The following is a 15,392-nucleotide window of genomic DNA, read 5'->3' as shown; positions in this document are numbered from 1 at the left end:
ATGAAGGCAGGTAAAGACCACATGCACTGTTTAAGATAGTCATGCATTTACAGAATACGGACTGGGCAACAGATTGGCATATATCAGTGCACACCTACCCACATATATACTAATATTCTAAACATTTATGAACACAGATGGACGTATGAATTTTAGAGTCTGGTTTATAGAATTACCCGTCACATGTTTAATTTGTAACTGTGCATAAATGTCTTTCATCCCCACCCCAGAATTTTGTGTTAAATGTTAAAAGATAAGTATCTGAATTCCAGCAGGGGTGATTAACGATCTTTTGTTTTTCTTTCCAAGGGTCGCATCTACAAACGTAGCTGTGCCTTGGGCCGTGTGTTGATTGGTCCCAGTGCTCCAGGGTCAGGGTTCGTACACTGGAAGGAGATGTGCAGCCGGGGTCACATAGAATCAGCCCGATGGCATTCTCTTCAACCAAATGAGTAATTTCCAGAGCCAGCCAGCAGATTTATATCAGACTTGCCCCAATCAGGGCCTGAATGCAGTGGTACTTTGTTTTGGAAGAATGGGACCTGAGTGAACAATATTTCATTATTTGGAACCTAAGCAGTGACAGTTACACTATACCTGACAATCATGCTGGTGCAAAAGAAACAGATGCAGCTTCTTCATATCTGTAGTTTTGAGGCCTCTCCTGCATTGCTGGTTTCAGTTGGTTCTATATCCATAGTGCCGCTCCTGTAGATTCAACCCAAATGAGCTCTGGAATGGTCACCCACTCCTGATTCATATCCACTGAAGGATGGGACCAAACATTCTTCCAAGCATACAAACCTCTCAATGGAAGTCTGCTGGCCATGAAGAACATGTTAAGAGAGTTAAAATTCTCTTTCTGAATTTCCAGACTTGTTCTCCTGCTTTTCTTAAGGGAATTGGAACTGCAGGATCCTATATGCAAAGGGACAACTCCAGGCTAGCTGCGCCTTTCACTAACTCTTTGGAGCCAATGCGAGATCTGCACTCATACCATGATCAAGCAGTTTCAGGAGGACATCCTGAGGATCTTCCCCCCACCCACTATTTTGTTCTCAAATTTGCATTCTAACAGCAAAGCCATTTAAGACAGTTGCAGACTCACAAAGCAGTTCAACAAAACCAGCATCTATGATGGGAGTCTAACTTTAGATTTTTTTAAATTTAGGTACCATTTCACTAAAACACTGTGAAATTTGCAGGTAAGCAACTTAACATGGGAATTTCCTGTGCACTTCCTGAAAATTTAGCAGTTTTGTTTTTTAGGGCATTTTCATTTTTGTTTTTTGCAGGTTAGCATGTAAGGCCTGCAAAATCTTAATGCAGGAGCACTTAATGCAGAAGGCCCTTACCATGGCAAACAAGAGCTCACCAGTAATCAGTGCTAATCGTATGCAAAAGGATTATAATGAGGTCATTTCACATTCCATCTGATGCACAGAAAACAGTACCCTGAAGAAGGGTGCCCTTGCCGCACAAAACCCAATGCCAGCTCGGAGCAGGTGTTACTCTCTTGTCCAGCAAGGTGAAAGAGTGGAAGTCCCCTTCCTTCCCATGTAGTCAGTCTTTTTCCTGTACAGAGGGACATGTCAGGGACAGATGCAGAGTTTTCGAGGAATTTGAAGGAGTTAATTTTGAAGGAAGCAAGGGAGTCCCCTTCTCCTATGGCAACTGAAGCTGGCGTGGTATGGGAATATGAGGGGGTTGTGGGGAGGCCATGCGAGAGGCACAAGGATGTGCAGGCTGCTGCAGTCTCCAACTCCTGTTTCACTGACCCTCGCTCTCGAGCCCAGTTCCTTCTGCCTTTGCTGCATTGCCTTCCCCCACCCCGTTGGACTGGGAATGAGCCCTTTGCTTACACACAGCTCTTGTAAATCCTGCTGCTTAACTTCCTAATGCTCAACACTAACAGTGCGCAATTGTTTGCTTACTATTAGCACTGAGCATTAGGGAGTTATTTTTGCGCACTCTTGTGGCGGTATTTTCCGGCGCTGTTCCGTACAGTGCCAGAATTTTGAGCATCGAGCATCGAAATCTGGGAATAGTGAAGCTAGTGAGTGCTGATACCTTAAAGAGATAGAAGGTAGGGCCCAACTTGGGTTTTGATCAACTGGCCTGTTTTAAGAGAAAAGGGGCACAAAAGAGTGAAACAATGGAGAGAAGTGTCATTGGCTTATAAGCAAGAGAGTGAAAGGAGTAAAGAACAGAGCTTAACACATGCCCAAAAAGCTAAAATATAGCTGTGAAGGACTAATAAAGAAAAAAGGGGCACTACTGACCAGATTAAAGTACAATAAAGGCACCAAAGAGAGGAGTAAGGGTTTACAACTGTGCTATCTGAGAAGAGACATGAAACATGTAGGAGCTGGGAGGCCAAGAGTTACTAATCATTTGAAGCTTTTGAGTACCTTTTGCATCTGTTTCACTTTGTTCTTATGGACTATTTGCCTTGTTTTCTTATTCACTCTTCTGTATATATTTGTACTTTATTGGAGAGACCAATAAACAGGAATTTTATTATATTTAAGAGCAGCCTCTCAGCTATATTTTTGCCTCTGGATTTGTGTCTACCTAATATGAACTATTAACTTTTAAGCCTTCCATTGGGGATCCTTTGGTTGCATCGTTGATTGCATTGTTGGTGTGCATTGTAAAAGAAGTTTTGGGGGAAATTTGTAGTGTTTTAGCCATAGACCTTAACTTCATAGTTTGTGCACTATCTGAGAGAATGCTATAATGAGCACATGAACCCAGAAATGGAACTTTCTCCTGTTTGAGCTGATGCCTATAATGGTGGTGTATCAATATTGCTTTGTACTTATATTTCATTGTAAATACTAGAGATTCTATCATGCAAAGAGTCAGATTATTGTGCGACTGTGTTATTCCGTTATAGAGAACGTTATGTGTTTAAATTATTAATAACTAGTAAATAAGGCCCGTTTCAGAGACAAATGAAACGGGCGCTAGCAAGGTTTTCCTGGGAGTGTGTTTGCTTGAGAGAGTATGTGTGAGAGTGACTGTGTGTGTGACAGAGAGAGAGTGTGTCTGTGAGACAGAGAGTGTGTGTGTGAGGCAGAGAGTGTGTGCGAGTGTGTATGTGAGACACAGTGACTGTGAGAGAGAGTGTGTTGCACACAGATACACTGTGTGTGAGAGAGAGTGTGCAAGAGTATGTGTGCAATACACCGACTCTCTGAGTCCAAGAGAGTGTATTTGAGGGAGTTTGTGAGACCGAGAGTGTGTGAGAGAGACTGTGTGAGAGAAAGACACTGACTGTGAGAGAGTCTGTGCGACGGAGAGAGTGTGTGCGATGGAGAGAGCGTGTGTGTGACAGAGATACCTCCCCCTTCCCTCTGTGGTCTCAGGACCCCCCCCCCCCCCTGTGGTTTCAGGACTCCCTGCCTCTCCCCCCCCCCCTCTGCGTGGTTTGCAGCACCATGCGAGTGTGTCTGTGTGACAGAGAGATAGTGTGTGTGTGTGAGGCAGAGAGTGTGTGCGATTCTGCTGTCTCCCCCTGCAGCCACCCAGCGTTTCTGCTCTCTCTCCTGCCCCCCCTCCAGTCACCCAGCTAATCTGTTCTCTTCCCTGCCCCCCCCCTATAAGCACCCATCGATTCTGCTGTTTCCCTTGCCCACCCCCTTTAGCCACCCAACGATTCTGGTCTGTCCCCTGGTCCCCCCCCCCAGCAATTCTGCTGTCTCCCCTGCCCCCCTTGCAGCCACCCAGTGATTGTGCTGTGCCCCTGCCCCCCCCCCCAGTCTTCCTCCTTTGCATCCACCCAGCGATTGTGCTCTCTCCCCTGTCCCCCCCTTCAGCCACCTATTGGTTTTCTTCGTCTCTCTTCTCTCTATTTAAAACGCACCTCCAGCGTTCTTTTGAAGCCTCCAAAAGTTCCAACGTTTGTGTTGTGGTGTAGATTGATGTCTGCCCCGCCCTCGTGTCAAACGTGATGACTTCGAGAGCATAGCGATGTGATTGGTTGAGTGCCATTGCTCCGCCCTTGATGTCATCACGTTTGATGCAAGGTCGGGGCAAACACTCATGGGCAAATTTTGATCTACACCACCATGGATTTAGAACGTTGGGACTTGTGGAGGCTTCATTAGAACGTTGGAGGTGCATTTTATATAGAGAGATGTTCATGTCTGCTTGATCTTGCATCCAACAGAAAGAATGCCTATTAGCAGTCACAGTTCCTCAATATGAACGTAGCCACTATTAGAGTAAGTGTGCATGCATGCCATGGCTCAGCTCTTAAGGCACGAAGAAGGAATATGATTGACTAATAATAACCAACAAAGTGGGCACTTACTGACACCTAATGGCCAGGAGGGGAATTGTTCGACCTGAGGTGAATAACAAGTAATGTCTGACCTAGACATTATTACAGTCCTCATGCTGGTGTTTTACATTTCAAATATAGTTTAAAAATCATTGATTTGATTTATAAATTGCTTTAGAATGATCATGATGGAGAAGAGCTATATTCCATTGTTCAGCTGTGATTTCCTGCCTCTACGCGATTCCTCCAAACTCCCTGCCTACTGATCAAGATGGGGAAAAGGAAGGGAAGATTGAAGACCCTTCCCCCTGTGGCTGCTGAGCCTGTGCAGAGAGCTATTAACACCTGTCTTCAGTATTGAGTTATGGTAGTGGTGAGCTCTCAGCATTCCATGGGAGGCAGGCAATTATGCATGGTTTCCCCCTGTTGGAGCTGGAGGTATCCCCAGAGTGGTGACATCCACTTCATTTGTGTCAGAGAATGTCAGCAGTTTGCAGCAGCTAGAGTCAGTTCCTGAGGAGATTCTTTGACAGGAGCAATGCAATAGGACATGCAGATGTCAAAGAACTTAAGGATGAAGGATCAGCAGGGTCCTGGCTGCAGGAGTCTTAACAGAAATGGACTCTTTGGAGACCAAAAGCAGACTGGCTCAAAGGTCGGCACTGGTCATAACCGTTCAGGAATGGTTTGGACCAGGTTGGACAGTTCTGGACATGTCAGGACATATCAGTTTTACTCTGTTTGAACTAGTCAAGACTGGTTTTGACCAGTGTTCCCTCTAAGCTGTGCAAGTGAGTGATATATTCCAGGAGCGTCACTCACAGATTTTACTTGATCGCTCACTGCACTCCTCCGACTTTTAGCAGCTTGGTGATCAAAGCAGCCTTCCCTCCTGCCCAGGGCCGCTGAGAGACTGGGCTGGGCCCGGGGCCCCCCCAAGGTTGCCACCGCCGTTCCCCCTCCACCCACCCCCCTCCGTCCGCCACCAGGCCGGGCCCCCTGCATTGAAATCACAGCGTCTCTCACCTCCGTTTGAAAGCGCTGCAGGCATCAGGGCAGCAGATCGCCTCCCTTCAGCCCTCCTTCCCTCCTTGTGTCCCGCCCTCACGGAAGTTACGTCAGACGAGGGTGGGACACAGGGAGGGAAGGAGGCCCAAAGGGAGGCGATCTGCTGCCCTGCTGCCTGCAGTGCTTTCACATGGAGGTGAGAGGCACTGTGATTTCAATGCAGGGGGGTGCGGCCCGGTGGCTGACGGTCAATGACGGAGGGCGGGTGGGACTGCGGCGCCGGGTCCCCCCTTGGAGGCCCAGGGAATTTTGTCCCCCCTTGGCCCCCCCTCTCGGCGGCTATGCTCCTGCCAACTCTGGAAGTTTTTCCTCAGTGGAGCCCTTTCTATGGGGGAACAGGAAGTTACACAGAAGGAAAGGTTCCATCCAAGGCTGGCAGGAGGGCTGGCTGCTTTGATCACCGATGCTGCTAAAAGTCGGAGGAGTGCAATGCTGGGGGTGGGCACAGGGAGGAAAGAGATGCTGGACATGGGGACATGTTGCCCGGCAGGAAGCCGAAGGTTGCAACTTGGAATACCTGGTGGTCTTCCTCAAGAGAAAGTCGCTGCAGTCTTCCCCCTTGCATTCCAAGGTCTGTCTCCTGCTGGGACACCTTGGCTGAATCACTGCGAAGCTGCTACCTGGCTGCAGTAGGAACCTCCTGTTCAACAGGGCTTAAAGAAGACCCATCTGAACTGCTGCCCAACACTTCTGCTTTGGGCATGATTGAAGAAGAGGAAATTGATGGACAAACAGAAGCATGTGGCTTGCCTCATCACAGGAGGAGTATGTTCAGAGCCGGGGGAAAATCCTGCACCTTTCCTCTCCTTTTGCCCATCCTTCACCAGGTAAGGCAAAAACTTCACTCTGGAGTAGGAGCTGCTACTTGTGCGTTCTTTTACCATGATGGCATTTTTGATCTCCCTAAAGTTTTTTTTAATCATTCATACATACATACCTTATCTATTGGTTGTCATTGCCTTCTGTCCAATGCTTACACTTGTCCAGAACAATTCACCTAATTTTTCTTAACAGGATTTGATCTGGAATTACTAGCGCTCTTACTTTACAGCATGGGTGAGCTGTAAATTCCATAGGTAAACTGCAGGGAAAAATCCTCAACTTTGGCTCTTCTAGATCTTGGTCTAATCAGTTTGAATCATGGTCATTGTAATAAATACATTTCCTGAACCAATTTGTTTTTTCTCTTTCTCTTGACTAGACTGCAAACTCTAGGATCAGGGACAGACTCTTATGAGCAAAGCCATGGTAAGTAAGGGGCATTTGGTGCATAAATGGCAGTTCTGGTAGTGCTCTGGCACACTCAATATTGAGCTAACTCCTCCACTGTTTCCAGGGAAGGGTAATGGCAACCTTTGAAGAATGAAGTGAACTATGAGATGCTGGATGCAGAGACACAATGGCCAACTGGAAGCGGAAGGTGAGGGGTTGATTTTTTTTTTTAAACAGGGGAGGGGTTGAGATGATTTAATCCTTTTTTGGCAGCCACTAATAGGCAGATGATCAAAAGCAAACGCCGGCTCTAGAGGTTGCTAGCGCCATACTAGCGCTGGCATTTGCTATTGCCCTATGATCAGAGCCCTCGAGCGCGTGAAACAACGCGCTCGAGGGCTCTTTGTGCAAGTAGCATTCATCGCCAATGATCAGTGGTCAGCGCGCCAAAATTTGGGTCGCTGGCCGCGGCTAACCCTACACCAGCTCCAAGCTGGCGTTAGGGTTTGCAGATCATTGGGGAGGAATGGTGAGCCCTGTCCAGCATGCAGTTGCATGCTGGCAGGCCCCCAATCCCCCCCAAAGCAAACCTGCCAACAGGGGGCTGGAGGTCCGGCGGACCTCCGTTCCGCCCCCCCCCCCCCGACGACCCCCCCAGGTTCAGGTTCAGGTCTCCAGCCCCCCCAAACCCCCAGAAAACGGTCCCTGGTGGTCCAGTGGCCGCCAGCCAAACCCCCTCCCTCCCTCCCACCCAGCGAGTGACGGAGGGGCTGGAGTTCCAGCGGACCTCCAACCCACCCCAACTCCCCCCCCCCCAGCGTTGTCTGAAGAATCCCTGGTGGTCCAGCATTGAAAAGAACCCCCTCCTGGCCCCCCTACCTTAGTTGGAGGAGGGAGGTAGCCTGCATCCCTCCTCTTTCTTGGGTTGACACCGCCGCAAAATGGCGGCACCCAGCCCCTCCCAATGCATCTTGGGATGCATATAAGGGAATCACAGCTCCAGCTGATCTCATTAGGCAGGGTAGGAGGAGGCCGGTGCGATGATGGCTGGATGGGCTTGACACAAAATATAACTGCTAGTCAGTTCGAGTGGCGGCCTAGTTACTGAGCACCATTTGCATATTAAAAAAATAAGTATTGGGTTATATAAGTTTAGATTTCTGGATATTTTGTGGATTTATCTAGTGAGGAATCAACCCATTATTCTATACCCCAGTGTGTTTGATAGTTACTAAATTTCAACTGCCAGACCCTCAACCATTTTTCTAACTTTTGGAGATCCCTTCTCATTGTTTCTATTCCCTCCAGGGTATCTACTCTATTGGCTATCTTCGTGTCATCCGCAAAAAGGCAAACCTTTCCTTCCAACCCTTCAGCAATATCTCTGACAAATATATTAAACAGAATAGGCCCCAGCACCGACCCCTGAGGAACTCCACTGCTCACCTTCCTTTCCTCCGAGTGGATTCCGTTTACCACCACCCTCTGCCACCTGTCAGTCAACCAGTTTCCTATCCAGTTCACCACTTTCGGTCCTAAGTTCAGCACGTTCAGCTTATTCACGAGTCTTCTTTGGGGGACCGTATCAAAGGCTTTGCTGCAATCCAAGTAGATTACATCTAGCGCATGTCCTTCATCCAATTCTTTGGTCACCCATTCAAAGAAGTCAATTAGATGCATTTGGCAGGATTTTCCTTTGGTAAAGCCATGTTGTCTCAGATCCTGTAACCCATTGTCTTCTAGAAAGTTAACTATCCTTTCTTTCAGCAGTGACTCCATTATTTTTCCTACCACCGATGTGAGACTTACTGGTCTGTAATTTCCCACTTCTTCCCTGTCTCCACTTTTGTGAAAAGGGACCACATCTACTTGTCTCCAATCTCGTGGAACCTCTTCCATCTCTAAAGATCTATTAAATAAATCTTTAAGAAGTCCCGCTAGGACCTCCCTGAGTTTCATCAGTATCCTGGGATGTATCCCGTCCAGTCACATAGCTTTGTCCACCTTCAGATTCTCCAGCTGTTTATAAACTCTTTCTTCCATTAATGGTGCAGTATCCACTCCATTCCCAAATGTTCCCTCGGCAGCCAATCACGGTCCTTGACCAGGATTTTCCTCCGTGAACACCGAAGAGAAGTAATTGTTTAGCACATTCGCTTTATCTTCCTCACTCTCCACATAGCCATTCTCATTATCTTTTAGTCTTGCAATTCCATTCCTATCTTTTCTCCTTTCTCCAATCTATCTGACAAAATAAGACAGCAGATGTAAATTCTCAAATTGGACATATTCCAAACACTAAAATGAAAATAAAATGATTTTTTCTACCTTTGTTGTCTGGTGACTTTGTTTTTCTGATCATGTTGGCCCCAGTCTCTGATTCTGCTGCTCTTTATCTGTTCTCTTAACTCTGTTTCAAGGACTTCCGTTCCATTTATTTCTTTACTTTCCTCCTTTCTTCTTCATTTCTTGCCCTACATCCATAGGTAAAAGCTGGGTCCTCCGTCGAATTCACTGGAGGAGGTATAACATGGATCCAGCTTTTGCCTATTTTCTCCATCCAAGTGCAGTTTTTCTCCTCTCTTCCCCTTCCCTCATCTCCATCAATGTACATCTTCTAGTCTCTTTCCTCCCCTCCATCCATGTCCAGCATTTCTGCTGTCTCTTCCCTCCCCTATATCCATATCCAGCAATAATTCTCTCTCCCCTCTCTTCCATCCAAGTCCAGCATCTCTCCTATCTCCCCTGTCCACCCCTTCATTCATCCATGTCCAGCAACTCTCCTCTCTCCCCTGCCCTCCCCTCCATCCATCCATATACAGCAATTCTCCTCTCTCCTGCTCTCCTCTCCATGCATTTCCAGCATTTCTCCTCTCTTCCCTGCCTCACCTCCCATCCATGCCCAGCGATTCTCTGTTCCCTGCCCTCCCCTCCCATCCATTTCCAGCAATTTTCCTCTCTCCCCTGCCCTCCCCTCCCATCCATGTCCAGCGATTCTCTCTTCGCTTTCCACAGCCTGAACCTGACTCTACCTTCTGATAGCCGCCTCCCTGAACCTGTACGCCTGAATCTGACTCTGCCTGCTGTTGCTGCCTGCCTTAACCTCCTAGCTACAACCGATGGCTGTCACTGTGACTCTCATGACAGACCATGGCACGGACATGGCCCAGCATTGAATATCCAGGAATAATGCTGGAAGCAGCTAAAAAAAAAAACCTGCTCGCCACTGCCAACTAGCAACTGCCTGGGTAATTATCTGGATATCTGTGCTGACTATTACTGCTATCTAGATATTTCCAGCTCCACCCCGGCTCTGCTTCTGGACCACACCAGCACTATCCAGGGTATCCACTACCTAGATAATGCTGCTGAAATTGAGTGAGTGGCCCCAGTCAGCAGCATTTATTGGATAAATGTGAGCCCCAATCAGTGCATAAACACTTTTAAATATCAGGCCCTTAGTTTACACCAGGGGTTCTACTTGGGACACCCCAGCCAGTCAGGTTTTCAGGATACCCACAATGAATATGCGTGAGATAGATTTGCATGCAATGGAATTAGTGCATGAAAAGTTTTCTTACAGATAAACTTCAACAATGTGGCAACACATAACTCCCAACTCCAATGCTAGTCATAAGATTGAACATAAATAAATCGGAGTCCAAATTATTATTCAATCACCTGAGTAGACCTCAGCAGTGTAACTCGAAGCCTTAAACTTTTATGCTTCAAGAATCATGCACTTAGTTCGTCATCGGTCTGTCTTTTCAATGATATCTATTTTTATCCATATAATCTGTTTTAATAAAGTCAAGATACTTGATAATAAACTTAGTAAACGTTATAGTTATAAACTTAGCTTTGTTGGCTCAGGGGTGAGCAGGCCGATGAAATGGCACATGTTTCCATGAAGCTGTTTCAAGAACATACCCCCATCATAACTCACCTCCTTCTCTTGCCGACTAGTGATGCATAAAGCATAAAAGTCTTAAAGCTTCGAGTTTAACTGCTGAGGTCTACTCAGGATTTTCAAGAGAGTACAGCAATTGAATAATAATTAAACCAATCTGAAATTTTTTCTTATGCATATTCATTGTGGATATCCTGAAAACCTGACTTGGCTGGGTGGGTCCCAAGGACTGTATTGAGAACCACGAGATACACAACTGCCTTCAACGGTTCTATACTTAGCGATATGAGGATGGCTCTCATTTGATGATAAGTGTTCTGAAGATGGCAATTTGAGCAGTCATAGTGGCATTTACTAATGAGATTGTGATTATTTCCATAATAGTCATGATAACTGTATCGATGAAATGACCATGATCCTTTTGACGGAGATGTTGGCAATAACGCCTCTAATGATAGTTAGATTAGTTCAGATGATAGATACGAATGCTGAAGAACGCTGGAACATAACTGCTGCTAATAGTGTTGGGTGTGGAGCTTAGGATTTTGGTGATAATGATAGTTATGAAGGTGGTGTTGATCATTTTGAAGCTGTTAAGATTGTGCATCATTATCTGATGGCTAGTTCTAATGGTGATGATAAAGGGTGCTGTGGTAATGACATACACATTGTTGATCAGTGTGTTTTTTGTGCATGTACTAAATGAAGTATAATGAAAACCTCTCTAATATTGTTTCTTGATATGCTTTTTTATTTATTTGCAATGCATTAGTAACTGTTTAGTGTACTATTCTGTTAGTGTGCATCCGTCTTTGTTTGAAGTGTATTTGTAATATATTGCCTCATTTATTTGTGACTCACCTTCTTGTTCCCTGAACGATAAGGTGAGACATCAAATGACAGAATAAATACATAAAAAAATAAATAAATACTGTGCACTGTTTATTTCAGACATGTAACTAGTAGTGCTGTATATAAGAACCTCATACTATGTTACAGCCGTTAAAACTAGATTTTTTATACTTGCACATACTATATTTTCTTTCATATATTCAAGGACTGCAATATAATACTATATACCAGCTACTTTACTCAAATATCTAACAGTATACAATTGTTCCCCAGAATTAACTGCAAGGAGGCTGATTCACTAAAGTTCACACTAAAAGTTTGCCATGAAGGCACAATATTTTTAGCAAGCATGCAAAAATTGCAATTGAAGAAAAGTGGCCAACTGTTTTTAATGTGCCCGCTAAAATTTATCATGCATACCAGTGAGAAATTAATGCTTGGGAGGTAATACTGGCAACTCATAATACTATTTACTAAGTTCACTCTTTTTTGTGCATTACACATAGTAACATAGTAGATGATGGCAGAAAAAGACCTGCACGGTCCATCCAGTCTGCCCAACAAGACAAACTCATATGTGCTAGTTTTTGTGTATATCTTACCTTGATTTGTAACTGTCATTTTCATGGCACAGACCGTACAAGTCTGCCCAGCACTATCCCTGCCTCCCAACCACCAGCCCCGCCTCCCACCACCGGCTCTGGCACAGACCGTTTACGTCTGCCCAGCACTATCCCTGCCACCCAATCTCGGCTAAGCTCCTGAGGATCCATTTCTTCTGAACAGGATTCCTTTATGTTTATCCCACGCATGTTTGAATTCCGTAACCGTTTTCCTCTCCATCACCTCCTGCGGGAGGGCATTCCAAGCATCCACCACTCTCTCTGTGAAAAAATACTTCCTGACATTTTTTTTGAGTCTGCCCCCCTTCAATCTCATTTCATGCCCTCTAGTTCTGCTGCCTTCCCATCTCCGGAAAAGGTTCGTTTGCGGATTAATACCTTTCAAATATTTGAACGTCTGTATCGTATCACCCCTGTTTCTCCTTTCCTCCAGGGTATACATGTTCAGGTCAGCAAGTCTCTCCTCATACGTCTTGTAACGCAAATCCCATACCATCCTCGTAGCTTTTCTTTGCACCGCTTCAATTCTTTTTACATCCTTAGCAAGATACGGCCTCCAAAACTGAACACAATACTCCAGGTGGGGCCTCACCAATGATTTGTACAGGGGCATTAACACCTCTTTTCTTCTGCTGGTCACTCTCCTCTCTTTACAGCCTATACACATTGCTGGTTTTCTCCCAGCAACTTCCTCTCGCTCCCAAAACATACCAACGAGAGGCTAGCACATGCTCTGGTCATTAGTGCTGCATGTAGAGATAGGAGACAACTGGACATAGCCAAGGGGCTGAGAATTGGGCATCAGGGAAGAAGATTTGGGAAGAGTGTAGTGTGCAGTATCTTATTTCTCTCTTTCTGGTGTTTAGACTATCTTTTCCTGTGCTTGTTAGGGCTGGTGATCCTTGTCGCTCTCTTTCTGTCTCAAGTGTTAACAATCTCTGTATTAAAATGTACAAAATTATGCTTGAGCAGGACTGTAACATGGTGCTAAGGCTTTACTTCAGACATATTAATGATGTTTTTTTCTTTGGGAGGAAGGGGGGGGGGGGGGGGGGTTGATCATCCATTTGAATATTGCCTGACTTATCTAGGTTGACCCAGTCCAGAAGACGGGACCTTTTGGCCTTAAAACCAAAGTTTGGTGGGAGGGGAGAACTTTTGATTTGAAATTTCTTTGTAGGTGTTTTTGTGGTGGTAAAATGTTTCTTTTCTTTGATCCAAAACAGCTCACAGAATTTTTGTCAGCAAGAGTATTGCTGGGGATTATAGGGGTTAATCCTACCCTAAATAATCCTTAACCAGTACTGTAGTAGCGTCATAATCTTTCTGTTTTTTTTCTATTCTTGGTACTGTATATTGGGAGCTAAAGAGGCATATTTTCAAAGCACTTTGGGAGGCTAAGTTCCATAGGTTTCTATGGAACTTTGGGAGGCTAAGTGCTTTGAAAATGAGCTTGAAAGTGTGATATGTTTATACTTCCTTGTCTTTGATGGAGTATGTATTTCCATATCAATTATTGTAAAAAAAAAAAAAAAAAGGTTTACAAAAAAGGAGATTGGAGCATGTCAAGATAGGTGCTGAAAACATGCTTAAGATGGCTGGTGAGTACAAGTGCTGAGAGTATGCTTAGGAAATGAGGGATGAACTGAGGGAGAGGGACTAGCCAAGCACAAGACAAGAGGCCATGATTGCAAGGAAAGGAAGGCCATGCTGGAGGAGGAGAAGGTAATGAAGGGGGTGTAGGAAAGAAGGAAAGGACAAGAAAGCATGGGTGGATTCAGCATGGAACATGGAGATCTGACATTACTGGCCGCCATTGCTAGAACATGTAAAAGAACAGAAGGTGGCAGCACAGAGTCAAGGCAAGTGTATGATTGCAGATCCTCCAATACATCTAAGAGGAGTGCAATGAGGCCCTGCAACATGTTCCAGACAACTACCACAAGATTTACTGCTCGGACTCCTGCCTTGATGTTGTGTGAAGAAGCACAACTGAAAAGTGATGGCAGCAGAAATCTGCCACTTAAGTAGTGATGCCTGGAATCAGCAAGCACATTAAACATTGATACCAGGTCTGCAAGTACATTGTCTGGCAGAAAGCAGCCAGGATATGGCAACAACAGAACAAGTTGGGTTTTGACTGAATTAGTTGAGCAGAGTGAAAAGCAAGCTCTATGGTATCATGGGATCAGAGATCTTTGGTTTCTCGAAGGAGCTGGAGACTGCTGCACAACTGCACAGTAAAGCAGGCAGTCCCAAAACAAGATCAAAGAAGTAATTTCATAAGGATCTGCCTAGCTTTAGGTGATAAGAACATGTGAAAATGCTGGTATTTTAGTCATTTCAGTGCATAAAGTATGTTCCATGGCATGTACTTTCACTGTAGATGTGCAGAGGGACGGAGTTTAGGTGGAGCACAGGTTGAGTCATCACTTCTGAACACAGATTATAATATTCCTTAATTTACATACATACTTGTGGAAAGTATGCACTATCATTTACACTAGTCAGAGCCTTATAGTCACTAGATGCTTGTTTTACCAGGCCCAAAACTTGTACACAATGAATCTATGAGACATTCAGCCTTCTACTACTTTGCCCCAAGACTTTGCAATGATCTGCCATCTTATATTCATGCAGAACAAACCTTCCCAAGCTTAAAAAAAGATCTTTAAAACTCACTTTTTTAATTTAGCCTTTGATGGTGCTTAGACCACTCGGACAGACCACTCTGCCTGCTTGCATGTATGAAGTTAGCAGTTCTCCTTTAGTATGCAAGGAAGTTTTCTTTTCTTTAAATTCTGGTGTTCTTTTCCTAATATCTTGATGTGTTTTAGAAACTGTAAACCGCCTTGACCTGCATGTCAGAATAGGCTATATAACAAATCCAAAATAAACAATAAACCAGTCCTCAAGCTGGCGAAAGTGCTAGAGCTTACATGTACAATCGTTCTTTTGCACCTATGCTAGTATTTTATAAAGTAGACATATACGTGGCTTTACAAAATAGGCGCATGTTACCAAGGCGCAACTTTATAAAATTACCCTCATGTGTCTGGGGGAATTAACATTAGAATATAAGCATTGCCATTCTGGGACAGACAGAAGGTCCATCAAGCCCATTATCCTTTTCCAACAGTGACCAATCCAGGTCACAAGTACCTGGCAAGATCCCAGAACAGTAACACAGATCTTATTCTGGTTTTCCTAGAAATAAGCAGTTGATTTTCCCCAAGTCCACCTTAATAATGGCTTATGGACTTATTATTTTAGAAAATTAGCCAAATCTTTTTTAAACCCTGCTAAGCTAACTGCTTTTGCCACATTCTCTGGCAACAAATTCCAGAGTTTAATTACACATTGAGTGAAGAAATATTTTCTCTGATTTGTTTCTTAGAAGTTTCATTGTGTGCCCCCTAGTCCTAGTTTTTTGGCAAGA

At 44.9% G+C, this 15,392-nt stretch overlaps 1 protein-coding gene across 1 annotated transcript in view; it reads left to right on the top strand.

Moving 5' to 3' along the window:
- LOC115460605 (synaptotagmin-5-like) overlaps positions 1-2,504 on the top strand; it is a 70,381-nt gene extending 67,877 nt beyond the window's left edge. Inside the window, exon 5 of the mRNA XM_030190365.1 lies at positions 310-2,504. Within this exon, the coding sequence (XP_030046225.1) occupies positions 310-456 (147 nt within the window). The 3' untranslated portion in view covers positions 457-2,504. The remainder of the gene's footprint in view (positions 1-309) is intronic.
- The last annotated feature ends 12,888 nt before the right edge of the window (positions 2,505-15,392 follow it).

The sequence above is a fragment of the Microcaecilia unicolor genome, chromosome 1, assembly GCF_901765095.1.
Source record: "Microcaecilia unicolor chromosome 1, aMicUni1.1, whole genome shotgun sequence".
NCBI classification, from domain to species: domain Eukaryota; kingdom Metazoa; phylum Chordata; class Amphibia; order Gymnophiona; family Siphonopidae; genus Microcaecilia; species Microcaecilia unicolor.
This window is presented reverse-complemented; position numbering and strand designations above follow the sequence as displayed.